Source organism: Humulus lupulus, chromosome 1, assembly GCF_963169125.1.
Source record: "Humulus lupulus chromosome 1, drHumLupu1.1, whole genome shotgun sequence".
In the NCBI taxonomy this organism is placed as follows: domain Eukaryota; kingdom Viridiplantae; phylum Streptophyta; class Magnoliopsida; order Rosales; family Cannabaceae; genus Humulus; species Humulus lupulus.
In genome coordinates, this window is record NC_084793.1 from 27,141,991 (window position 1) to 27,168,740 (window position 26,750).

The 26,750-nt window shown below is 40.2% G+C and overlaps 2 protein-coding genes across 2 annotated transcripts; both read right to left on the reverse strand.

The window, feature by feature from the left end:
* Positions 1-472: 472 nt before the first annotated feature.
* On the reverse strand, positions 473-8,824 carry LOC133789922 (DNA mismatch repair protein MSH6). Its single transcript, XM_062227587.1, has 21 exons — positions 7,795-8,824; positions 7,356-7,449; positions 6,978-7,080; positions 6,843-6,896; positions 6,669-6,743; positions 6,391-6,459; positions 6,181-6,264; positions 5,739-5,930; positions 4,979-5,526; positions 4,764-4,893; positions 4,409-4,500; positions 4,137-4,315; positions 3,798-3,994; positions 3,592-3,693; positions 3,230-3,392; positions 2,622-2,908; positions 2,351-2,488; positions 1,910-1,989; positions 1,727-1,826; positions 1,387-1,516; positions 473-1,081 (listed from the first exon to the last, which is right to left on the reverse strand). The coding sequence occupies exons 1-21, from the start codon at positions 8,651-8,653 to the stop codon at positions 828-830; spliced, it is 3,930 nt and encodes a 1,309-aa protein (XP_062083571.1). The 5' UTR covers positions 8,654-8,824; the 3' UTR covers positions 473-827.
* A 1,530-nt stretch (positions 8,825-10,354) lies between these two features.
* LOC133789932 (ribosomal RNA small subunit methyltransferase) lies at positions 10,355-12,556 on the reverse strand. Its single transcript, XM_062227593.1, has 3 exons — positions 12,308-12,556; positions 11,665-12,125; positions 10,355-11,295 (listed from the first exon to the last, which is right to left on the reverse strand). The coding sequence occupies exons 2-3, from the start codon at positions 11,977-11,979 to the stop codon at positions 10,528-10,530; spliced, it is 1,083 nt and encodes a 360-aa protein (XP_062083577.1). The 5' UTR covers positions 11,980-12,125; positions 12,308-12,556; the 3' UTR covers positions 10,355-10,527.
* Between the last annotated feature and the right edge of the window lie 14,194 nt (positions 12,557-26,750).

The window sequence follows — 26,750 nt, forward strand, 5'->3', positions numbered from 1 at the left end:
AAAATTAAAGCAAACTAGTGTTATATGGACCGCTTTGCACCACACTAATATTCTTGTGCACCTCTTGCCATTACTCAATCATTGCTTTTGCCATTACTCAATCATTGCTTGGCACATTATAGAATATGTCCAATCAATTAAAGATGTAAATATCTATTAATAAGTCACTTTACTCAGTTAGTTTTTTTTTATTCAAGGAGAAACTGTAGAGAAGTGAATAAAGGACAAGCCCTATTTTTGCAAAAAGAAAAAAACAGTTTATAAAAATGATTTGAAAAAAATATATAGTTTCCTTGTTGATTTGGAAAAATTGAATATTATTTTCTAAAAAAATAGGACAATAAATAAAATACCATTTACTCTAAGTGAAGCCTTGACTAATAATGACAATTAAAGAAACTAATTTCGATTCCCTAAAGGACTATTTCTTCATCTACCCAACGACATAATATAAATTTAAAAACGACATCTCTTCGTCAACAATATGCATGCTCTCAATTCATTAATATGTACAAAACAAATACAGGGCCATAAAACGGCCTTCATCGTGTTTGTTGAAATGCCTTTGAAGACACTAAGTAATATTATGTACACTAACTCTTAATCAATTGAGACCTTCGTAATCCGAAGGCAGCTAAAACAAAACGTACCTTGCCAAAATATAGGCTCTATCTACTCCAACATACTCGCCTAAGAGTGACAGCAAGGAGCCAAAAAAAAATTAGCCAATGAATGACAGCCGCGACTATGAATGAGTGAAAAATCACTGCAAAAACACTTTTTAGATGCTCCAACTGTTTCGTCAAATGGTCAAAAGTTTCTGATTTCTATCTCGAATTTATTTCACAAAGTACTCTTGCTTCTCTCTGAAGTTCAATGAAGCTGCTGAGGCCAATGCTCTCAGAAGACTCCTCAAACTTTAGATTGGAGGCAATACTGTTCAGCTTTTGGATCAAAAGTACCATTTTCTCAGCTGAACTATGCTCGGACAAGTTTTTAGGTGGCTTTCTGTGTTTACCATATGTTGCCTCAAAGTTGCTCGACCTAACTGCTGCATTTTGAAGTACAGAGTCGGGAAGTCCTGTAGCAAAATAATAGTGAAAACTGAAATCCAATGCAAAGGATCACTCTTCAAAAGTGATAAAAACAGAAGAATTTGATGTTCAACATCATACTTGTGGTAAGTAAAAATGGAAGACTACATTTAACAAATACCCTCTCCTACTCGTAATGCTATTAGCTTCATTCTTCACATTTTATTAAAAAAAATGGAACTATTTGGCAAGGAGCCTACTTCTGTCTAGTTGATAACTAATGCCACTCGTTGAGGATTGGATTAGCCAACTAAATAATTAGGAAAAGATGCAACGAATGAGAAGACCTTACCAGCTAATCGTGCAACGTTGACTCCATAGCTTTTAGGACAAGCACCATGAATCAGCTTATAGAGAAATGTTACTTCTTCTATAGCTCCAACACTGCTTCCAACCTGGCATGCCATATGGCAGAGCTGAACCTATAGAAAATACAAAAGGAATCAGACAAAATATTGATCAGTCCCTGTCATATGGCAGCATCAACGATGATCATACATAATATAATCTTTTTATGCTAAAGTGTTCAGATATCATCCCAAAGGTCAAAAAACATTATATCATGGATGTGAGAATAATAAGTCCACTTAAAAAGTAACAAGCAACCCTAGACAAGAAGAATAAGAGCAAACCTTGGTATCTTTCTGATAATCTATGGCTAATCGATGGTAGTGAGTAGAAAACATCCCTCTACACTGCACCTTGTGAACAAAATGTTCAAGAACTGATCCACTGCATAAGGAGTAATAAAAAAGAAAGTTAAATATTCCATCAAGTTCTAAGTGCCATAGCATACAGAAGATTATGACACCTACGCAATGGCTTGTCCATCTGAAGTTGAGGTTCCTCGTCCAAGTTCATCCAGTGCCACCAATGAACTATGAGTTGCTGACGACTGCTCAATACATTAAATACAAATAATAAAATAAGTACTGGTGTTGGAATAACTAGTGAAAAAAAAAAAGTTTTTCTTCCTCTGACACGCTGCTCTGTTTGGAACCTTGTTTTTGGTGATAAAAAAGTTATTGGGGGAAAGGCTGGAGGAACAAAACCCTAGTGCTATTTGTACAAATTTTTATTGAATTTTTTTATCTTAAAAAATTCCAGATCCTCAAATTACATTAAACTCCCTCTTCCCCTAAAATTATTTTCATTAACAATTTTGTTAAAACAAGAGGATTGGAATCTCTCAAGCATAAATATTTACTTCCTGAAATTTAAGTTCCAAACACAGCCTAAATGAAAATAATTCTCACCAGCATCATTGCAGTTTCAGAGAGCTCTGTTAAGAAAGTACTTTGCCCTGCCATAATATGGTCTTTGGCACCCATCCGAACGAAGATTCTATCTACAGGAGAAAGTTCAAATCTTTCTGCAGGCACATCAGCTCCTAACTGTAGAAGAAAGTAAATCAGAAAGCTGAGAATAATTGTTTAGAATAAACAATTTGCACAATATGAAGAAAGCACCAACTGGAGAAAAACATCTGCAAAATAGAGCACAAGTTGTTTCTTAACATTTACTTGCCTGGGCCAAAACAACAGTTAAGCAAACTTGACGAAGAAGAGTTGACTTTCCACCCATATTGGGACCGGTTAGAAGAATAAAGCTAGGGTTTCCAGAACCTCCAATAGTAACATCATTGGGGACAAACGAACCCTTGCCCAAGGAATCACTTCTCAGGACAGGATGTCCCAAACTTTTTGCAGACAAACAGGGCACTTCATCTGTGCTTGAACTCAGTATGGTAGGCTGACAGGTAGGTCCTTCATAAAAGTCACTTGCAATAGCAAGACTTATCAATACATCCAGCTCTACAACATTTGAGATTCACAATCAGGCATGCAAACAAATGAAAAGCGAAAATACAAAGCTAATATTCAATTTTTTTTAGTAAGGCACAAGATTGAAAATTTCATCAAGACATTATTCAAACAAATTAGGAGTCACTTTGAGTAAGTGGTTGTTCACGACAGAGGCTACTGTCAAATTCATATGAATTTATTGAAGTGCTAGATAATGAATTTCAAACTTGTAATAACACAATAGGTAAGTTAAATGATCATCTATGACATCTCTTAACAGATATTAAACATAAAAGAACAAACTTATGGTGGAAGAAGAAAGTATGTAACCTGCAGTTGTAGACACCAATTGTCTCCACTTAGTATGATGCTCACAGAAACGTCCAATTAATCTTTGTAGAATGTTTTTCAGTGAGGACTCCTTTTCACATTCAGCTTGAGCAAGCTCTCCAAGGAACTTCTTAATATTGGGTGTCCAGTACCTGAAGAATCCCTGGATGTGCCAGATCAGAAGAAAATATGGTCAAAGTCAAATCTAAGCAACATGATAAATTAAATTAAATTAACAATCTCCACAGCACAATAAATTACAAAATGAACACAGTCAAATGCTTGCATCATTTCATTTTTCTGTATGGTTGCCATGTATAACAAGCAGATCTACTCAAATCACCATGGCTTTCTCTACTAACCTTTTTGGATGAACGCAACTCATAGTCTCGAGGTAAACAACCACGCAGACTTTCTGGAAGTTCTAATAGGTACGATTCTTTTCCAACCGTGACAAAAGTAATCTGTAATAGAAAACCAGTGTCAGATTTGATAAGCTACTTTCTTATATGTGCATGTACACTACTAACTACTAAGAGATCAAATATCAAGCTTAAAAACTTCTTACTGATGTGTCTCCAAGTAATTTGCGCTGTTCTTTGAGGTATTTGGCTAAGCTAGACTCAATCTCCTTAACCTTTTTACATGCAGAATCGTACTCTACATCAACTCCTTCATGAGGTATGATACGACCTGAATTATTAGCCTCCATCCAATCAAAGGCCTCCTTGAAATGAGCAAGAACTGGATTAATGTGATGAATACCTGCACATAAATGAAAAAATATATATTTCAGAAAAAATTAAACCGAGCTTTTTAGATAATGGACTTATTAGCCTATAAAAGATAAAATGGTTACACTAGATCATCCTTCAAAACAATATTTTAATACATATCAAATACACACCAGAACTTAGCAAATGATGAAGCTGCCTAGATTCAACATTTTCCATAATGGCACCAAGCGAAGAACAAGCTTGGGTCATTAATTCACAACCACGTAGAGCTGAAACAAATTCTTGAAGCTGTTTCTTGGCTGCATCCTCGTACAGAGTAACTTTGTTTGCATTTCTCCCATTAGCTTCACTGCATTCAGTCAAAAACAGTTGAATCATTCATTAGTCATTTAAAGTCTTTCTAAGAATAAACAATAAATATGTGCGGTTCTTCCCAGATTACCTAATAGAGAACACACGTGGTAGCAGTCTCTCCATGTCCGGCAACCTTGATAATGCTTTTCGATATTCAAGTGATAAAGGTAGATTAACTCCCTGGAAAGCAAACTACATGTCAGCATATTTCTAAAGCAAAGAACAAAAATATAAAATTAAGGCTTTAAAGACGATTTTAAATAAATAACTAGCTGTAGAAACACCCCCCTTCCACTCTATAAAAAAAATGAAGCCATAAACAATAGTGAAAATAGTTGTGGATACAAACATAAAGATTTTAACACTGCATTTCCCGATAAACCTGCAAAAGGAATTATGTGGAACACAAAAAAAGGGCCAATATCAACAAATATGAATTATACCCGTAAACTTGCCACAGCCTTCTGGCGTTCCTTTATGGATTCAACATGATATAGAGGCCTTGCAAGCCAGGTCTTGAGTAGCCTCTTCCCAAACGCAGTCACACAATGGTTCAGTTGTGCATAAAGTGTCCTTGAGAAAGTACACATCATCTCAGTAAAGCTGAAACTAAAATTGAATAAAATTTATAAAACCAATAGGTACAGAGAAAGTTTACCCGTAAGAGTCTCCATTTCTACTGTTTTCAAAAATCTCAAGGTTCTCTAGTGCAGCTGCATCAAGAACCAAGTATGGTTTTGATATAAGATCACAAAAACCAGACGAGGGAAGCAGCTCAAATTTCGCATATCTGAGCAATGTCTCATCCAGAAAAGCCTGTTTCAGATAGAAAAGAATTCCACCAAGAGCTGAAAGTGCACAGCTTCCGTTCTCACCCGCTCTTATTAGCTCTACTAAAACATCTGGTGGGTGAGACAATTCTTCCTCAGTAGAAGAATTCATAACATTTGAATTTTCTCTGCCTGGAAACCTGGAAACTGATTGATCAGAAGCTCGTTCATAAATACTTTTCACTTCATGAATAGTTTTCTCAGCATCCCAGAACTCCAAGTCTGGAACTAATTCGTTCACTAGAGGCGATCTTGTATGTCTCATCAGCACTTTCTCAGTTTCCAGACTAAGTTGTTTAGTAGGTTGTACAATTTCAACTGGCCTCAGCTCAGACAAGAGACAAGACAATGCGCTGCACTCTGAATCGTCATGAAACTGCACAAAAGTAAGCAACCTTAAGTCATAAAACAACATGAGCATAACATGTGATATGAAAAGCAATTAATGAAGATTTTTAATAAAAACATGTCAAGATACACTTGGACACATACACACACATATATATACATATATCATGTCTGTAAATATTCAAAAAAAAAAAACTGTAGAGAATTATTGATTTTGAAGTTGAACAGACAGACTCACACCTGTCCAAGAAGGACCCTACTGGTAGCAACATCAACTACGCAAACCCCAAAATTCCGCTCCACATTTTGGGTTCCCACATTCTGAGATTCAGTCAATGCCATTATATAAGAAGCATCAGGATTGGATGACAACATCTCCCCTTCAGTAAGTGTTCCTTTTGTAACCACTCCGCATATTTCACGTCTCACAACCTATAACAGAGATAATATTCATAACCTTTATGTAAATGCAGAATGGACATCTATTGGTGGACATGAGAAACTGTACAGTATGTACCTATTAAGAATAATGAAGGAAAAAACAGGACAAAATTTCACAAAAAAAAAAATAAGAGACAAGATAAATAAAAAGAAAACTTTGCTTGAGTTAGGCCTCCCAAAAAACAAGTACAAGGAAAAAGGATGATGCGTCATAATACGGAAAAATATAATTTTCACAAACCTTATCTTTAGATCCTTTCTCTTTGCGACGAAGCTCCAACTGTTCAGGTGTTTCTGTCTGCTCCACTACAAGAACTCGATAACCCTGCTTTGTAACAGATGTTTAACTTAAATTTCTTCCACATAACAGAAAATAGACCTCCCAAAAACATCAAAGTGCATTGACCCAAACACAAAGGACATTAAGTAAATTAAGAAATCTAGAACCCACCTTCCTAGCCAGTTTCTCCACATTCATCGAAAAGTTCTTCTCTGGAAATCCACAGTGAGGTTGTTCTCCCTAAAAGTAGTAGAAATCATTATCAGCTAAAAAAACTAAAAAAATAATTAACAGATCCAGAATGATGCCAACACTTTGTCTTGGTATTTAAAACAAGGCTTCCTTCCACTCTCTTTTCAAAGAAAAACCAAAAACTTAAGACATTCATACATACTGTAGTCAGCACTAGAAAGTATATGAAGAAAAACCAGTGCACCCAAACAGGTTACCTTCATATATTGCAAATCAAGCTCTTTTGCTCCTACGTGAGCATCCATTTCAAAAAGTTCGTAAAACTTGCCCATCTGCTCAAGCAAACAAGGAAAATCTGTTCACACTACTGTGATTACAACAACAATGGTATTGTCCAGCACTAGCGCTAGTAGCTGTAATGTAATGCTTACCTTGAAAAACAAAACTTTGTCCATGTGCTTTGACTTGAATTCCCACCATTGTCTCTGAAATGCGCATGCCACAGATAAATGGCAAGAAAATGAAAAAGTATTTCAAAATTTCACAAAATAGGGAGAAAGTAATACCTGGCCATCTGACAAGCTCTTTACAAATATGGGAGGTAAAAAAAGAGTTTTAGGGTCATAGCTTGGATCTCCAGGTCGCCTCCTATTTGCATCCCTGCGTTCGCTGTTTCCACAAATGGTAACCCAAAACAAGATTAATGGAATGTGACACACCAGTAAACATAATTCATCCTATCTATCATATACCCCGCTCAACTTGCTGATAAACCTGACTTACTAATGTACAGGGTAATACTGACATGCATAGGTTTAGAAAGGTGAATCATGTCATTCAAAGAACCATCCGGATCAGACATCAATAGGGAAAGGATAAAAATAAGACAGATATATGAGCATATGTATCAGGGGAGACACTGAGATGGTATCAAACAAACTTACTCCCCAAGGAAGTGCAACTTCTTAGCTTCACGGATGCTAAACCTTTCTGAAGCAGCACCAGATAAAGTATTAACAGCATTAGAAGCTTTCCCGTCTGCAATAAAATACCTCTAATTCAATACCAAGTAAATTTGATAAAGGCAACCAAGCCTTTAACAAATGTTCAAGCTTAGAAGGAAGTCCAGAAAATCTGGTAAGCGCAATGCTGCTTGTTTCAGATCAGTAGTTAATTTTTTATTTGTGCATAAGTTATCACTAACTCTCCTAAGAGGAATGAGCAGATACAAAATCACTGGAAATCAATTTATTCAGCCACATACCCATACAACTTATTATATGTAAAACATATAACAAGTACATTTGTAAGGGAAAACAAACAAACGCTTGTTCTTCTCCATTAAAAAGACAACCTTGATGACTAAAAAAAAAGGTCACTTACTTTCAGCATTGTCTGTAGGAGTAGTTTCCATGATAGAGACCTTAGAACCACCTTTATTATCTTTACTACCCTTGCTCTTCTTAGCTGAGTCCAACTCTCCTCCTCCACCAATTTTTCTCTTCTTCGATTCGCCTTCCCCACTCCGCTTTCCTTTGTACCTCAATGCTTCACTCTTCTCATCCTCATCGTCCAATTCCATTTCCATATCCTGCTCCTCACTATTCTCACTAACCATTTTCTCTCCACTCTTCCCCCAATCTTCATCACTAGAATCATCAGCACCATCACCGTCATTGTCATCCTCTTCCTCATCTTCAAGATTCTCCACTTCATCGTCATCAATAACCATCTTCCGCATACTCAAAGAAGAACCCCGGCGCAAACGCTTGAGATTCTTGACGCTTTGTTCGACCCATTCAATCTTCTCCTTGGCCAACTCCAACGACTCCTCCTCCGCGTCGTCGTACTGCACCAAATGCTTACCTTGATCCTTATCGAAAGATTTCACAAACCCCTCGTACCAGCTCTTATCCAACGGCCAATATACCTTGATCCTCTTCCCCACAGCTTCTTCGCCGTAGGGTTTCTTGGAAGCCGAAGCCAAAGGAGTGGAAGACGGAGAAGATGCGCCGATGACTAAAAGAGGTTTCTTGAGCTTCGATTGAAGAGGGGAAGGAGTGATAGGGCTAGGGCTAGGGCTACGCTTTTGATCGGAGGAGCTGAGTTTAGGTTTAGGATTAGGATTGTTGGGCTTTTGATTGGAAGAAGAAGCGGGAGATTTGGAAAAGAAGGCAGTAATTTGGCGTTGCTGATTGACGAGTGGTGATCTGCCATTGCTCTGGCGACGCGAAGCTGACATTGCTGAGAGAGAGAGAGAGAGAGTAAGGAGACGAAGGGGTTAGTTTGGGCAGGAGAATGGAGAGTTAGTGAGTGAGTGAGTGAGTGAGTGAGTGTGAGAAGAAGAGAGTTGTGTAAGTGAATGAGGCGGGAATATAACGGAAATTCCCGGGAAAAAAAAATAGATATAGTTGGCTTGGCGGGAACTTTATAAGGAATCCGGCGGAATGTTTTCTTGCCTTTTATTATTATATTTCATTTTTTTACCCATTCGTAAACAAATGATAACCCTCGTAAATGCAATCTGCCTCAAAAAATTTATTCAGACATATCTATTCTATATAAAAATTATAAAAATTAAAAAAAAGTGTAGATAACGAAAATTTTTTGTTTATACGATTTTTTAATTTTTTTAAGTTAACTTTAATGTAATATTTTTATATTTAACAGAATATTTCTATATTTAACAGTAATTTGTAAGCACTTCAACTTAAATAAAATAAATAAATAATTAACAAAATTAAAGTAAGATATTTTTGAGATATTTTATAATAATAAGTATTTAAAAATAATAAATAATTAAATGAATTAAAATATGATATTTTTGAGATATTTTATATGATAATTATTTAAAAATAATAAAATCATATGTTTTATAATTTCAATAAAATTTAATTAAACTTAAATTCACTTATTATAATAATATTATATTAAACCTAAACAAAAATAAATAAATTATTTAATTAAAATTACATATTTATTTGAAATTTATATGACATTAATATAAATTTGATAAAAATAATTAATAAATTCTATAAATTAAATTAAGCAAGCGTGCGTATTGCACGTTATTTATATCTAGTAATATATAATAAACGTCATATATAATGATGTTGAAATTGACATAAAATATCAATCAAGGAGTATTTGGCTATTTTTCAAAAAAAAAAATTAACATAAAGCCATATTACTTTCTTTTCTTTTCTTTTCTTTTTTTTTTTGTCTTTGCTCTCATCTTCACAAATCAATATAAAAAAGAAAAAAACATTATACTCAAATAAAATTAATTCTTAAAAATCCATATAGTATAAAAAAAATATATCTAGACTATATATAGTATAGAGAGAAATGTTAATAAATGGGGCAAAATTTTTTATCCTGTCTAGAAAGAGAAAGATACAAATTATAAATAATACAAACAAGATTAAACGAGATAATGGGAGTGAAGAGTCCATCTCTGATCTTGCTATAGAGAAACATTTGAGAACAAACAATGATTGCTTTCTCATTCTTCATTTAGAGGAAGAATTCTTGCATTGTTAGAAGCATGTATTTGTGACAAAATTAACATCACTAATCTTATTGTGTATCATTTTTATTACCGTATTATTTAAACATTTTAGTTTACAATTATTTAATTTTTCATTTATTTTTTGAAATTGTACAATTCTCTAATTTAATTAACATAAATATATTATTACTTTTTATTTGACAAATTAACATAAAAACTTAATTTTCCTCAAATTTGTTAAATTGTAATTAATAAAAGCTAAAATTTTATAAACAATCGTAATAGTTAATTAGAATAAAAAAATATTGTCTCTGCATCTTTCTTTCTCAAGTTTTTAATTAATTAAGCTTATAAAATTAAATAATACCTGTTATTATTATTATTATTGAATGCAATCAATTAATTAATACCTGTTATCATTATCCAAAGCAATAGCCATGAAGAAGAAAACATATATTGTTAGCGTACGTGCTCATTCAACTCACTGAGCAACAAGAATGATTTAGCATATTACATTGTGCGAGAAAAGCTTATACAAAATAATAAAATAAGAGAAATCTAAAGCTTTGAATCTTTGCAAAATTGGTTATAATTTAGATTCAGAATCAGGAGAAGTGTATGCCAGCCTTGTTAAACAAGGAGAGCAAGTACAAGAATTCCTGCAATGTCAGCTTCGACGATCTCTTCTCCTCAAAGTCTCCCTCCTTCAACACTGCCAATACCTTGGCTTTGAACTCAGACGTCTCCCCTCCTACATTACCATCCTCCACTTCCATTTCTTCATCAGCTCCATCAAAATCATCATCGTCAGCATCATCATCCAAATCCATACTTAAATCTTCATTGGCCTCCCCGAGTTTCGAAAAGTCAATATGATTATCAGTATCTTCCATGGTACTCTGTCCTGGGAGCTTAAGTGCTTGTACAGTCTTGTAGTTCTTCTCGAGTAAGTTAATAACACTCTTCTGCCTAAAGATTGAGCCGAGCGTTTTGTTCTTTCGGTTAAAACAAATACGCAGAAATCCATCCCATTCCTTTTGTTTCACTTCAATGCGTGGCTTCCTTGGCTCAATTCTAACCACAGAGGAATCCACTTTTGGGGGAGGGCGGAAGTTGTTCTTCCCAACTTTGAGGAGATGGGAGACTCGAGATAAGAGTTGGGTGTTGACAGTGAGACGACAATATAGCTTGTCCCCAGGCTGAGCAACCAGCCTCATTGCAAACTCCCTCTGAAACATGATGATTGCGCACCTGAATGCGGGTTGGTGGTTTAATAACTTGAAGGTAAGGGGAGATGAGATTTGGTAAGGAATGTTGGCCACACATATATCAAAATAAGGTAGCTCAGTTTTCAGCACATCTCCTTGAATAACCTGTAAATATTATATACTCTGTCATCAAATAGAGATTCTCAAATTTTCACATTTGATTAAGGGTAAAACAACAACAGCTTCAATCAATAGCTCATAATTAAAAGTTGCTATTTTCTTTACCAATTAGCATACTTAGTTCATGGCTTAAACCCAATATTTCGTTGAGAAATGGTCTATGAAAGATAGTTCCAATAAATAGTATATACAGGTATATAACATACCCATATAGCTAATGATAATGTTAGAGCTCAACACTACAAACATAATTAATGCACCCTTAAGCTTCAACTAAATTCCTAACTTGGGAAAAATTGAGCTTAGATAAATCACTGAATTAATACCAGAGAAGGATAACAATAGAGGGCATACCTTCAGGCGATTCGAAAGAGGTGTACCCTGGAATCGTCTCTGCAACTCGAGAACCATACGAGGGTCAACCTCCACTGCAATGACCATCTTTCCAGCTTCTAAAAGCTTCTTGGTTAAATTTCCAGTACCAGGACCAATTTCAAGAATAATATCACTGCTCTTAATCCCAGATTTTTGAACTATGGAGTCAACAAGCATGGGGTTCTTAAGAATATGCTGCCCTTTGGACTTGTGGAATGATATGCCGCCTTGGTAAGGTGCGTGCGCCGCCGCATTTGGCCTCGCCTTCTCCTTCCTCGCCTTACCTCCCGCCATTGATGATCCAAAGCACGGAGAGAGTTTGAGTTCCCGGGTGTGGGTTCTCAGAGATGATTTCGTTCAAAATTTAGTTGAAAATTTACTTAATAAATAGCAGCACAACTCCAAGCCTCCAACTTTCAGGAAACAAATCGAGATAAAGCCTGAAATCAGATGACAAGGGAAAATCATACCCAAAAGAAAGTGTTAAATAATATCAATATCTTGGTGTCATCAAACATCAAAACACATCTCTCTACTTTTTTGTTCAACGACAAAACTAACACATATATGCATAATATAATACAAAGGCAAATTGAAAAGAAAAAAAAAAAAAAAGTGGTACCTGCCGTGGTGTGGTGGTGGGGGATATCACCTGGTCGTGAAGAAGTTTTGACCCAGCTGCCTTGTCATTGAGAGGAGAGAAGAACAATGGTCTTGGATGGGGTGGTGGCTGGCTTCCTACTGTGGTTGCTACCGTGCCGTTTAGAGAGACAGAGTGAGAGCGTGAAAATTTTATAATATGAAAGAGATTTAGGTTTAGGGTTTCAGATGAGTTTGAGAGAGAGAATAGTGGGCGGGCCACTGAGTCTAAGAGAGTGGGAATATATGTATGGTAGAGTTAGTAGGGTTTTCTCACATTTTTAAATTAATATGTATATATAATTATAAAGATATATATCTTTTATATAATAATTTTGTAGATAAAGAAAATTTTTTATTTTAAAGGATTTTTATTTTTTTAATGTTAATTTAATGAAATATTTTTATATTTAACATAATATTTTTATATTTAATGGTAGTTTGTAAATACTTAAATTTAAATAAAATAAAATAAAATAAATAATTAAAAAAATTAAAATATGATATTTTTAAGATATTTTACAATGAAAATTATTTAAAAATAATAAATAATTAAATAAATTAAAATAGAATTTTTTTAGATTTTTTACATGATAATCATTTTAAAATAATAAATAATTAAATAAATTAAAATATGATATTTTTTTAGATATTTTACCATGATAATTATTTAAAAATAATAAAATTATTTTATAACTTAAATAAAATTTAATTAAACTTAAATACACTTATTAGAATAATATCATATTAAACATATAATATAATCTACTGTCAATTAGTAGCAAATTGTTTTTTTTTTTTAAACTAGCAAGAAACTTAAATTTAAAATCCACCTATAATATTTAATATTACATTAAGCATATAATATATAATATATTATTGTTACTCTCAAATTCAAAAACTAGAACAAACATAAACTTAAACAAAAATAAATGAATTATTTAATTAAAATATGATATTTATTTGAAATTTATATGACATTAATATAAATTTAATAAAAATAGTTAATAAAATCTATAAATAAAACTAAGTGAACGTGTATATTGCATGTTTCTTGTATCTAGTATATTTATATATGCAATGTAATATAAAAAGAAAATTAGTATAATATTTATATCATAAACGACCTAGTTGGGCCGGTTTGGGCTCAAAATACTCAGCCCATGGCTGAGCCGTACAATGCTCGGCCTATATCAATCCAAACTATGTGGGCTTCGACTTACATGAAACACAGCCCAATATCACTAAACTCGGTTTGGGTTGGTCGGGCCTATTGACAATTTTGTGCACCCCTATTCAACTTAATTGTCAAATTAACATTTAGAAGTTTAAAGAAAAAAGAAAAATTGATAACTTTGGTTATATTTAAAGACCAATATATTATCGAGTATCATGTCTGTAACGACCCAAATTTCCTAATAAGGTTTAGGACTATATAATTATATGCATGTTTATGTGGATCATATTATTATATGATGATAAATGCATGCATATGGGTATAATTTTTGTTGTGAGGGCATTTTGGTAATTTGGCCCGTTGAGGGCTGTTGACGCCGTTTTTCGTCAACAGATAAAAGAAGAGCACAAAAACAATGAATGACAATGGCCAAACGAAACAAACAAATCAAACACACGATTTTTTACGTGGTTCAGCAGTTAAATCTGCCTAGTCCACGAGTCTCTGTTATTAATCTGAAGATTATCTCTGAAAAATTCTTTAGCATGAATTCTCCAGAGTTTTCTCTCCAGGATCAGAATTTCGGTCCTTTACAATGGTGCATGGCTTCTCTATTTATAGAGAAGGATGCAGAATACTATCCCACATATTTTGGGTAGTTACTCTTTTGTGAAAAAAATAAATGGCTTTAAATGCTTATAATCAGATATAAAAGGAAACGTCCCTGAAGACCAGGAAACGCATAACTGACCAAATAATATCCCACGATTCTTGGGGATTTACATTAATAAATGAGGATTACATCTCATATTTATAACACTTGTAAATATTCAAGGTGATTATCGCGTATCTCTAAGGCTTTAGCATCTCAGGTCTCACGTCTTTGTTCGAGCTAATGGCATCTTCCGAGATCACGTGTCTTTCGAGATCGTATGTACATCTAGCTCAAGACCCCCGATCCGAAGTCGTCCCCGAAGATGAATGTGGTCTCAGAACTACCTTTCGAGATCGAGATCGTTTCGAGCTCATATATTCGAGCTCATATATCGTACTTTACAGGCTCGATATACAATCCTGGAGCATACTTCAATCCTTACGAGACCATTTGTTGCGAATCCATCTTTCGATGTCATATTTATCATGGCTCGAAATCTGGGTATAACATCTTGCCCCCTCAAAAGTATTTGTTCGAATCCTAAGAGAAGGAAACTTTTGAACTACTTTCTCTGGGAACTGTACCGTCACACCTTTGAAAATGGACACGCATCAGCTGGGTATTGCTCATTTTAGGTACTTGAGTACCTTGGAAACACGCCCACGATCGTCCGTCTGACAACTTTTCAGCGCCTTCTTGTCATTGATCCCCATCCGCTCGATCTAGTGAGGATTTTATTCAACGCTCCTGATTAATTCCATTCTCCCACCTATATATACAAGACCCCGCTTCATCTTCTCCTTCACTTTTGTTCCTCGTCTGCAAGAGAAGAATAAAAACATCCCCAGAAACCCCTTGCCACAGTTTCTGCTCTGTGCATGTTCTCTCGGCCAAAGAAACGCAGGAATCCTGGTCTGTTCGAGTCAGTGAGTTCTTTCTTGCAACCTCTTCTTCAGTCGACGATTTCTCTGCAATCACCATCACTGTGTAAGTATGCCATTTTTGTTTTCAGTTTTTTATCCATACTGTTCTTATTGTGTATGCTAGTTTACGTTCTTAGCATAATAAGATAGGGGGTTTCATTTCGATAGGCTTTCAAGTTTCTTAGACTTCCCCTGCTGGATTTCGCATCACTGGTTTATATCCAGTTTTAACGTTTGAGCAAAGTTTCAATTTTCTGGGTTTTGAAAATTTTGGGCCATGTTTCTTGTCTAATAAGTTTTCGGGTAAAAACCCTTGTCCTTGACAAATGCACGAAACCCAAGAATACCCTTTCTGGTTAACCGCCACCTTTCTTTCCCTTGAATCTATTTTCAAAAAATCTTCCACGCTCCTTTTCTTTCCCGTGGAACACACGCTCTGACTCTTTAGTAAGGGTCTCAATATTTAATTTCTTGTTCCTAAATCCCCAAGCTCATACCACCGAGCTCGTGATTCTTGCATGCATGGCCCTCACCATTTTTTCTTTCTCGTTAGATGTCACAGAATCTGGAAAGACGGTGGGGGTCATTGCGAGCCATCCCTTACGAGCCTAAATCTCCGAGCCCAGAATCGATGTTCGTCCGGAATCAGCGTCGGATACAAGAATACGAGCTTGCGCGCGAGCAAGAGGACACTCGAGCCCACTATCGCCGTCAGATAGACGAGGTCATTGAAAAGAAGAGAAGAGTTCTTCGGGAGGCCATCTATCCGGAGCCCAACCCAGGACCTAGGCCAATTCCCCTCGACCCTGCGTTAAAAGTCACGGTTGCATATCATCCAGGGGAACTCTAATTTTCTTTAATGGCGGAACCTTCGTCCTCGCAGCCTCGGAGAGAGATGTTCGAAGCCGAGCTCTACCAGAGCTCGGTTACCACCACCGACCAAATAACTGACATTTTGGCCCTCCATGGCCTTAGTTCGTTGGACACCCTGAAGTGTCGAGCTCCGGCTAGTCATGAACGGAGCTGTTTCGCCCCTGGGGGCCGCGACGTCAGTGTGAAATATTCGGCCTGGAGCCAGGAACATATAAGGGCAGGAGCTCTGCTGCCCTTGAAGTCCTTTTTCAGAGACTTCACTGATTTCGTTGGGTTGGCTCCATTCCAACTCAACACCAATTCATACAGGGTGTTGTCTGCCCTGAGGTCCTTGTTCCACGAGCTGGGGTGGACAGGACTTTCTCCCTAAGAGATTTTATATCTCTTTTGTTTAAAGAGTAACCCCTCCCGAGCTCGGGGAGGAGATGGTTTTTATTATCTTTCGAGCTACCCCAAAGAGACGAAGATTTTTGAAGATCTTCCAAACCACCCTCCTGACTCCAAAAAGGCTTTTTTTTGGACAGACGGTCTGTCCCTGTCTCGACATCGTTCGTTCAGGCGGATTCGTAAGTACTCTTGTTACTTTTATTTTTTTATTGAGCTCGGAATTTCAGCCCTTAAGACCATGCTTAGCTGAAATGTATTTCGCCTTTCAGCTAATTTTCAGCGTCCCTCCCCCACCAAGGCAATGAGGGAGCACAGAGAGGCCTTGCACCGACTTCCTTATGGCAGGAGGTCTCTTTCGTATCTTCTTCAAGAAGGCAAGCTCTGAGCCTGTGGGTTGTTGGGAGAAGGCCAGTCAACCTCTGACTGGTCTAATAAAAAATACGAACGTTGGGAAGAGGTGCCCCTGCCTACAGGCGTCCTTCCTCCGAGGAGAGAGAGGAGGCCAACACTCCCAGTTCGTCTGAGGAGTCCGCGGTCTGGGAATGAGGCCAATGATGAAGCCTCGAGCTCGGACTCAGATGAAGGTAAAGTCCTCCCTACCTCGAGGATGTGGTCCCCCACACTACTAGAACACAGGCCCAATAGGTTAGTCTCGTGCCCACAGGATAGATACCACTTCTACATATGGAGTTGGGTAGACGACTGTGTCCATAGGTTCGATAGTGGACTCGGGAAATATGATACCATGTACACCACGGACGAGGTGTGGAATGGGATAGCGGTGCAGTACGGGACCAATGACTATAGGGACCTCTCGAGGTTATCCCCTACTTATAGGGAAGGCACTCCCCCCGCCTCCTCTGAAGACGGGGGAATTTCATGGTCCCCAAGCTCGAGCTCGGGGGAGAGTTCCAGTTAGGTTTCCTCCATCATCACTCTATGTGTCTGATACCGAAATTACTTGCTGTACATTTCTCTTTTACTAACTCAGTGTTGTGACTTGTGCAGGCGAGATGGACTCTGACCTCAACGCCCTTATCGACAATGCAGGCGCCAAGAGGAGCAAACGCCCCAGGGCAGGGTCACTGAAGACCAGCCAGCCGGGGAAAGGCTCCAAGAGATCTAAGAAAACGCCTCCTCCTCCCCCGCCGGCTTCGAGCTCTGCTGCTACGTCGACTGGCCAGATCAGCGCCCCCACGACGATGCCTTCCTCGCAGGCCGTCGTCTCTGCGGTGGCACCGGCCTCGCAGGCTGGTATCCCTGTCGTGGTTGAATCCCAACCTCCTGTGGTGGGTCAAACGTCTTCTGCTCAGCTCGCCAAGAGACCTTCTGCTTCTCGAGCTCAGAAGCTAACCATCTCCACCCATATGGACTCATATGTGGTGGATAACGCTGCCGGACCTCATGGATCTATGCTGATTTCGGATGTCATGTCCCGGATCGGCCAGAGCTACGGCAGTTTCGAGGCTCCTCAGTGGCAATGCCTAACTGGCACCCGAGACCGCACTGTCCTGTACGAGAAGAGTATCGAGCACACTGCCGCGGTAAGTATCCTTCTATATTCCTTTTGCTTACATTCACTCCGTCCTGAGGCTAATGGAGGTTTCTTCCTTTTTTCAGGCTCTTGCCTTTACTGCCCAGCTCAATTACGAGCTGAACAACGAGATCCATTCGAGCAGGACTCATGCTCAAGAGGCGAAGGACCTCCACCTTAGAGCGAATGACGATCTGAAGGCGGCGAATACTAAGCTCGAGGCAGTGGTTAAGGAGCGTGAGGATATGGCCAAGGAGCTCGGAAAGCTGAAAACTGAACTCAAGGAGCAAAAGAAAGATAACACCCAGCTTTGGGAGACCAATAAGAAGCTCGAAGAGGACAAGGCCGCTACCTTCGACTTCATAGAGGATGTCAAAGCTCGCCTTACTGCCGAGTACAAAGAAAAGAAGGAAAAGGCGGTCGACTCAGCCATGTACTGGATGTGGGCTTATAACGAAGAGTTGGACACCAGCTTCTTGGGTCCCCACGAGGCGCCGCTTCTTGAACAATGGAATGCCCGGCTCGAGAAGGAAGAGGCTGAACGGCTTGAGAAGGAGAAAGCTGAGCAGCTCGAGAAGGAAAAGGCTGCTCCGGGCACCGTTTCGGAGGAAGCTCCGGAGGATAGCCATGCTATTCGTCCTGAGGGGTCCGGTGCCACTGATGCTGAGAAGGCCAAGGAGACTCCTCTCTCTTGAATCTGACCTCGGGGAGATCAGTTATCGGGGCTGCGTCCCCTTATTTCTGTAACTATTTTAATATATGCCCACGGGGCTGATACAATTTCTTTTACCATTCTTTTATATGCTTTACATTTCTTGGCTCGGAATATTTTGCATATTTTTAAATTGATGAACCGGTTATGTTTATTTATTCATACAAACATAGTTTGGATTTGGGCTCGAAATTCGATGCATTCATGCATAGTTTATTCGAATTATCTGCTTCCGACCTCGTTACTTATCAAGGTCGGATATTACTTTAACCATGAACTCGAAAGTACTTATATGGTATGTAATATGAATGATTTGGTTATCTTTTTAGTCACTTTTCCTCATCCTCAGTATTTTGCCTTCGAGGTTATGAGTTCGAAACTATTTTTCTTTAAGATATTCCAGCCTCGATCTCGACATATTTCGCAATAGGTTTAGGCTCCCATTTATCATCGATCGATAATTTGGCTGGTTTGTTCCAAACCTATTGTGTTTGCACATCTGGTTAACTCCAAATATTTTAGGTTCTTGATGGTCGGTTATATCCGATCTATCTAAGCTCGCGTATTTGGTCATATCCAAATACTTTTTTTTTGATAATTCGGTTATGTCCGAACTATCTAAGATCGCGTATTTGGTTACATCCAAATACTTTATGTTTTTGATAATTCGGTTATGTCCGAACTATCTAAACTCGCGTATTCGGTCATATCCAAATACTTTGTTTTTGATCATTCGGTTATGTCCGAACTATCTAAGATCGTGTATTTGGTTACATCCAAATACTTTATATATATTTTTTATTTTTTTAAGCTGGTGGTATGTATACCAATGATGCCCCCTTAATATCCTATGAGTGTGACCATAGGTTATTAAATTAAGGGAGATTGCAAAAATAAAAATACATTACATGTGAAACAAAGCAGACCTTTTATTTGATGAAATTCAGAAACAAACAAACAAACAAACAAACTAGTACAGATAGAAATTCATGGTTACAGGCAACACTTCCTACACTATTGATAATATGGTCTAAGGTGTTCGCCATTCCATGCTCGTGGTATCAGGCTCCCATCTAATCTCGCAAGTTTGTATACGCCAGATCGGATGACTGATTCTATCTGGTATGGTCCTTCCCAGTTTGGCCCGAGCACTCCAGCTGCTGGATCTCGGGTTGCTAAGAATACGCGTCTCAAAATCAGGTCTCCCACTCCGAACTTTCGATCTCGAACCCTTTTATTGAAATATCTTGTAGTTCGTTGCTGGTAAGCAACATTTCTCAGCTGAGCCTCTTCCCTTGTTTCTTCGATCAAGTCTAGGGTTTCTTCGAGCCGAGTGTGATTTGAATCCTGATCGTAAATTTGAGTTCGAATCGTTGGGATTTCGACCTCGATGGGCAACATTGCCTCGCATCCGTACGCTAGAGAGAACGGGGTATGTCCCGTTGATGTCCGAGCTGTAGTTCTATATCCCCAAAGGACTTGAGGTAATTCCTCGGGCCATCGTCCCTTTGCCTCCTCCAACTTCTTCTTTAGAGAACTCTTGAGGGTTTTGTTAACGGCTTCGACCTGACCATTCGCTTGAGGGTGAGCCACTGATGAAAAACTCTTTATTATACCGTTCTTGTCACAAAAGTTGGTGAATAAGTCGCAATCGAACTGGGTTCCGTTATCAGATACAATCTTTCTTGGTACTCCATATCGGCATACGATGTTCTTTACCACGAAATCAAGGATCTTTTTCGAAGTTATGGTCGCCAATGGTTCAGCCTCTGTCTATTTTGTGAAGTAATCAACGGCGACCACAACATATTTTACTCCGCCTTTGCCAGTTGGGAGTGAGCCTATGAGGTCGATGCCCCATACCGCGAAAGGCCATGGGGATGTCAACATGGTCAGTTCGGAAGGTGGAGCTCGGGGTATCGTGGCAAATCTCTGGCATTTGTCGCACCTTTTCACGTACTCGAAAGAGTCCGTTTTAATGGTTGGCCAGAAATATCCTTGGCGTATAATCTTCTTGGACAGGCTATGCCCCCCGGTATGGTCTCCGCAGAACCCTTCATGAATTTCTTCAATGATCTTCTTAACTTCGGGAGGAGTTACACATCTAAGCAGTGGCATGGAGTACCCTCTTCTGTATAACTTTCCATCCAGAATGGTGTAACGAGGAAGTTGATACATCAACCTTCGAGCTTGATTTCGATCTCTTGGAAGAATTCCATTTTCGAGATAATCAACTATTGGACTCATCCAGGTTGGTTCTGTTTCAATCATACACACATCTTCCTCGTCTGGCTCAGTAATGCTGGGTGCTGATAGGTGTTCTACGGGTATAACATTCAGCTCTTCATTTTCGGCGGAAGTGGCGAGCCGAGCTAAGGCATCTGCATTTGAGTTTTGTTCTCGGGGAACCTGTTCGATTGCATAAAACTCGAAATACTCTAATGCGGATTTTGCCTTCGCCAGATAAGCTGCCATTCTTGTGCCACGAGCCTGGTATTCCCTCAAGATTTGATTAACCACGAGCTGGGAGTCGCTGTAGCAATGTATAGCTTTGGCCTTGAGCTCTTTTGCTATTCGTAGTCCCGCAAGTAGAGCCTCGTATTCAGCTTCATTATTAGATGCTTTAAAACCAAATCTTAAAGCAGAGTGAAATTTGCTCCCTACAGGAGTTATCAGAATAACTCCTGCCCCCGCTCCATTTTCATTTGATGAGTCGTCGACGTAAAGTTTCCACAGCTCGTGGGCCATGGTTATTACCTCGTCGTCGGCTATACCAGTGCACTCCACTATGAAGTCTGCCAAGGCTTGTGCCTTAATGGTCGTTCTTGGATGGTAAGTGATCTCGAACTGTCCGAGCTCAACAGCCCATTTAAGGAGCCGACCTGACGCCTCTGGTTTAGACAGGACTTGCCTAAGTGGTTGATCTGTCAGCACATGGATGGGATGTGCTTGAAAGTAGGGGCGGAGCTTGCGAGATGAGTGGATTAGGCTGAGGGCAAGCTTTTCCATCAATGGATATCTTGACTCTGCCCCCAGTAATCGTTTGCTGATGTAATAGACGGGTTTCTGCAATTTTTCTTCTTCTCGAACGAGCACCGCGCTTATCGCGTGTTCGGTAGTTGAGAGGTATAGGAACAAAACTTCTCTCGTCTCAGGCTTCGATAGGATGGGTGGTTCAGCTAAGTGCTTTTTGAGCTCTTGAAATGCCAACTCGCACTCCTCAGTCCATTCAAACTTCTTACTTCCTTTCAATAAGTTGAAGAATGGAAGGCCACGATCCGTTGACTTTGAGATGAATCTGCTCAGGGCGGCCATCCTGCCAGTCAAGCTTTGGACATCTTTATGCTTCCGAGGTGAAGGCATATCAATCAGGGCCTTTATTTTGTCGGGATTAGCCTTGATCCCTCGAGAGTTGACAATAAAGCCCATAAATTTTCCCGAAGATACCCCAAAAGTGCACTTCTGAGGATTTAGCTTCATGTTGTATTTCCTGAGTACGCCAAAGCACTCTTCGAGATCATCAACATGGTTCTTGTTAAGTTGAGACTTTACAAGCATGTCATCAACATAAACTTCCATGTTGTTCCCTATTTGCTCTGAAAACATCATGTTTACGAGCCGCTGGTACTTGGCTCCAGCGTTCTTGAGTCCGAATGGCATGACATTGTAGCAGTAGAGCCCTTTATCTATGATGAAGCTCGTATGCTCTTGGTCGGGGGCATGCATAGGAATCTGGTTATATCTAGAATAGGCATCCATGAATGACATCAAGCCATACCCCGCCGTGGCATCCACGAGCTGGTCAATTCTTGGCAGCGGAAAACAGTCTTTTGGGCAGGCCTTGTTGAGGTCTGAGTAGTCAATGCAGGTTCTCCACGTCCCATTGGGCTTCGGGACTAACACTGGATTGGCTACCCAGTCAGGGTAAAAAGCGTCCCTAATGAAATTGTTTGCTTTCAGCCTGTCGACTTCCTCCTTTAGTGCTTTCTTTCTGTCTTCGTCAAGCTGTCTTCGCTTTTGTTGCTTCGGGGGAAAGCTTTTGTCTATATTCAATGCGTGGCTCGCTACATTCAGGCTTATCCCCACCATGTCTGAGTGTGACCATGCGAAGACATCCTGGTTTTTCTTCAGAAAGCAAATTAATTGCTATTTTGCCTCGTCTTGGAGGTGTTTTCCGACCTTCACCTTCTTTGAGGGATCAGCTGCCTCGAGCTGAACTTCTTCGAGCTCCTCCAAAGGTTGGAGGTCAACTTTTTCCTCAATCCTTGGATCGATTTCCTCGTCAATTTCTAAAACCGTTCCATCTTTATTTTGTATGATAACGAGTGCCTGAGCGCTCGTTTGTTTCTTTCCCCTCAAAGAAATGCTATAGCACTCCCTTCCTGCCAATTGATCTCCTTTTAAAGTCCCGACCCCGCTTGGGGTTGGGAACTTAAGGGCCAGGTGCCTCACAGATGAGACTGCCCCCAGCCCAACCAGAGCGGGTCTCCCGAGCAGTACATTGTAGGCAGATGGTAAATCTACCACCACGAACTCCATCATCTTGGTCACCGAGACTGGATAGTCTCCCAAGCTCACGGGGAGTTCAATGGATCCCATACAAGCAGTCCCTTCTCCTGAAAAGCCGTACAAAGTAGTTGCACATGCCTTCAAGTCGCAAAGGGAGAGTCCCATTTTCTCGAGGGTCGCCTTATAAAGAATGTTGACCGAGCTCCCATTATCTATGAGAACTCGGCGGACTCTCTTGTTGGCAAGCTGAAGGGTAATAACCAATGGGTCATGATGAGGGAACTGAACATGAGATGCGTCCTCCTCAGTGAATGTTATCGGTTGCGTTTCAACCCTCTGGCTTTTTGGTGCCCTAGGTTCGGGTTCATAAGGAGACCTGTCCCCTGCCTTCAACTCGTTAACGTATCGCTTTTGAGCATTTCTGCCCCCTCCCGCGAGATGAGGCCCTCCCGAGATGGTTATTACATCCTCTCCATCAATCGGCGGGGGCCTGTCTTCTTCCCGAGATCGGGAGTTATTATTTGGTGCCGTCGAAGGCGCGGCTACTCTCTGACTCGCAGTAGTCTGTCCAGTACTCTGGTTTTTGACGTACTGCCGGAAATAACCTCTCGAGATCAACCCCTCGATCTCGTCCTTCAGCTGTCGACATTCATCAGTGGTGTGTCCGGTGTCTCTATGGAACCGGCAATACTTACTGGAATCCCTTTTTGACTTTTGATTTCTCATTGGGTCCGGACGCCTGAAGGGGACCTGGTTTTCATTAGCCAGGTATATGTTTTCCCGAGACTCGTTGAGTTCAGTGTGTACTTTATATACGGAGAAATACCTTTCTCCTTTCTTTTTCTTTCCTCCTTCAGCCTCGGGGTTATTTCCCTCGCTCTTTTTCCTCTTGGAGGGATTCTCCGAGGTAGGCTGTGGAGCTGCTTGGTCAGCCGAGGTTGAGGCGGAGTTAATGTTTATCGTTGTAGTTTCGGTTTGCGGGGTCGCCTTCAGCGTTGACCTCGCCTCCTCTACATTGACAAATCTCTGCGCCCGTCTGTTAAACTCGGTTATTGACCTCACCGGTTTCCCTTGCATGTCATCCCAAAGGGCACTTCCGGGTAACACACCAGCTCGGATAGCCATCAGGTGCCCACTGTCATCCACATCTCGAGCCCGTGCGACCTCTAGATTAAATCTTGTCAGGTAGCTTTTCAGTGTTTCGCCCGGCTGTTGTCGGACGTTAGTCAAAGTGGATGCCTCTGGTCTGACTCCCATCATAGCTCGGAACTGCTTCTTGAAGTCTCTAGACAACTGATCCCATGAAGTTATCGAGTGCCTCTTGTACTTTTCGAACCAACTCTTAGCAGGTCCGGCCAATGATGTTGGAAACAACATACACCTGAGCTCATAACCCACGTTACTAGCTCTCATAATAGTGTTGAATGTACTTAGGTGACTGCATGGGTCAGTTTTTCCTTCAAACGCTGGGACGTGAGGAATCCGGAACCCTTGAGGAAATTGAGTGTTAGAAATATTTGGAGCAAACGGCTCGAGATCCTCGTCAGAGTCCTCATATCGACCGTTCCCTCGTTCATTCTTTAAAAGCCTAAAGGCTTTTTCGAGCTGATCAATCCTTTCTTGGACTGGGTCCTTAGGTGGTGTCTGGAATTGACAGTCATTGATCATGATCCCAGGCTCGCGTCTCCGTGAGGGATCTCTACGCCCATTTAGGTGATTCCTTAGGTCCGGATTTGTCTGATCTCCCTTCCCCCTGCTCTGATTCAGATGATTCCGCAGGTCAGGACGGATCTTGCGGCTTCCAGTATTTTTACGACCTCGGTCGCGTTTACTGACGGACCTGGTCTCTCCGGACTCGTCACTGGTGAAACTCATTGATCGGTCGTTTCGAGATGGGTTCTTCCCATGTCGCCTTATCTCCGCAGTGCGAGACCGGGACGTCTGACTTCTCTCAGATTGTGTGCCTCTCCACTCCTGGAAAGTCTCCCTGTGTCCTTGTCTATCCCCCGTACGCCCTTGATCCTGATTCCGAACAGGTTGAGCGTTTCTACAGGGAGGTGAAGGATATCTTATGGGAGATGGAGGGAACCGTATAGGCAACGGTGGCTGCCTCCCTTGCCTTGGCCTAGAGGGTCCAGAATTTGCCCGAGATGGGTCAGTCGCGTTCGGTGCGCTACCAGGAACCTGAGTCCGAGCCTCGGTAGGAGCTCGGTTATTCTCAGTTCCTGCAGGCGCTTCCACAGGTGGATTAGGCGGGACCCGAGCTCGGGTACTCCTCTGGGGCCTAGGAGGAGCAGATGGCTCTGCTGGTGCCGGAGGTTGAGTCGGCCTCCTCGTGGCAGCATCTTTTCGTGGTCGTCCACGGGGCCTCTGCGGAGGAACATGCACGTCCCTTGGAGGAGGGACTTGGTTTTCGTGCGGAGGCGGGGGCTGAGCCACCTGCGCCTCTGCAGCCATCCTAGTCAACTCCTCATTCCGTTTGTTGGCTTCTGCCAACAGCTGTTTCAACTGCCGCTTTTCCAGTTCTACAATAGGAACGTAACACTCAGGATTGTAGTACATATCCTCATCCCTCGGTGGAGGCGGTGGTCCCCGGGAATCGGAGGACCCACTTCTCTCCTCAGACTCCGGGTTCTCCATTGGTTGTTTTCCAGGACGCCTTGGGTAGCTTTCGTCAGGGGTGTTCTGATTGTTTGTAGCCATGAATCTCTCAGGGATGAATGCTTAAGGCTCTCAATGAAAGCACCAAACTGTTGACGTCGTTTTTCGTCAACAGATAAAAGAAGAGCACAAAAACAATGAATGACAATGGCCAAACGAAACAAACAAATCAAACACACGATTTTTTACGTGGTTCAGCAGTTAAATCTGCCTAGTCCACGAGTCTCTGTTATTAATCTGAAGATTATCTCTGAAAAATTCTTTAGCATGAATTCTCCAGAGTTTTCTCTCCAGGATTAGAATTTCGGTCCTTTACAATGGTGCATGGCTTCTCTATTTATAGAGAAGGATGCAGAATACTATCCCACATATTTTGGGTAGTTACTCTTTTGTGAATAAAATAAATGGCTTTAAATGCCTATAATCAGATATAAAAGGAAACGTCCCTGAAGACCAAGAAACGCATAACTGACCAAATAATATCCCACGATTCTTGGGGATTTACATTAATAAATGAGGATTACATCTCATATTTATAACACTTGTAAATATTCAAGGTGATTATCGCATTTCTCTAAGGCTTTAGCATCTCAGGTCTCACGTCTTTGTTCGAGCTAATGGCATCTTCCGAGATCACGTGTCTTTCGAGATCGTACGTACATCTAGCTCGAGACCCCCGATCCGAAGTCGTCCCCGAAGATGAATGTGTTCTCAGAACTACCTTTCGAGATCGAGATCGTTTCGAGCTCATATATTCGAGGTCATATATCGTACTTTACAGGCTCAATATACAATCCTGGAGCATACTTCAATCCTTACGAGACCATTTGTTGCGAATCCATCTTTCGAGGTCATATTTATCATGGCTCGAAATCTGGGTATAACAAGGGCGCAATTGTATATTTGTATACATATTGGTAAGTTATTGTTGAGGTCACATTATAATGTGGATTTGTTCGAGTTGTTCAGCATGAGACGATCTTTGGGTATAAGTT

What these genes read in the sequence shown, in the direction of transcription:
- LOC133789932 (XM_062227593.1), bottom strand. Translation starts at nt 11,979, where the DNA reads ATGGCGGGAGGTAAGGCGAGGAAGGAGAAGGCGAGGCCAAATGCGGCG. An exon ending in CTCTTTCGAATCGCCTGAAG is followed by an intron (nt 11,296 to 11,664) that starts GTATGCCCTCTA and finishes TAATATTTACAG; the next exon opens with GTTATTCAAGGAGATGTGCT.
- LOC133789922 (XM_062227587.1), bottom strand. Translation starts at nt 8,653, where the DNA reads ATGTCAGCTTCGCGTCGCCAGAGCAATGGCAGATCACCACTCGTCAAT. An exon ending in ACAAAGTTTTGTTTTTCAAG is followed by an intron (nt 6,744 to 6,842) that starts GTAAGCATTACA and finishes TTGCTTGAGCAG; the next exon opens with ATGGGCAAGTTTTACGAACT. An exon ending in TCATCATTTGCTAAGTTCTG is followed by an intron (nt 3,995 to 4,136) that starts GTGTGTATTTGA and finishes ATTTATGTGCAG; the next exon opens with GTATTCATCACATTAATCCA.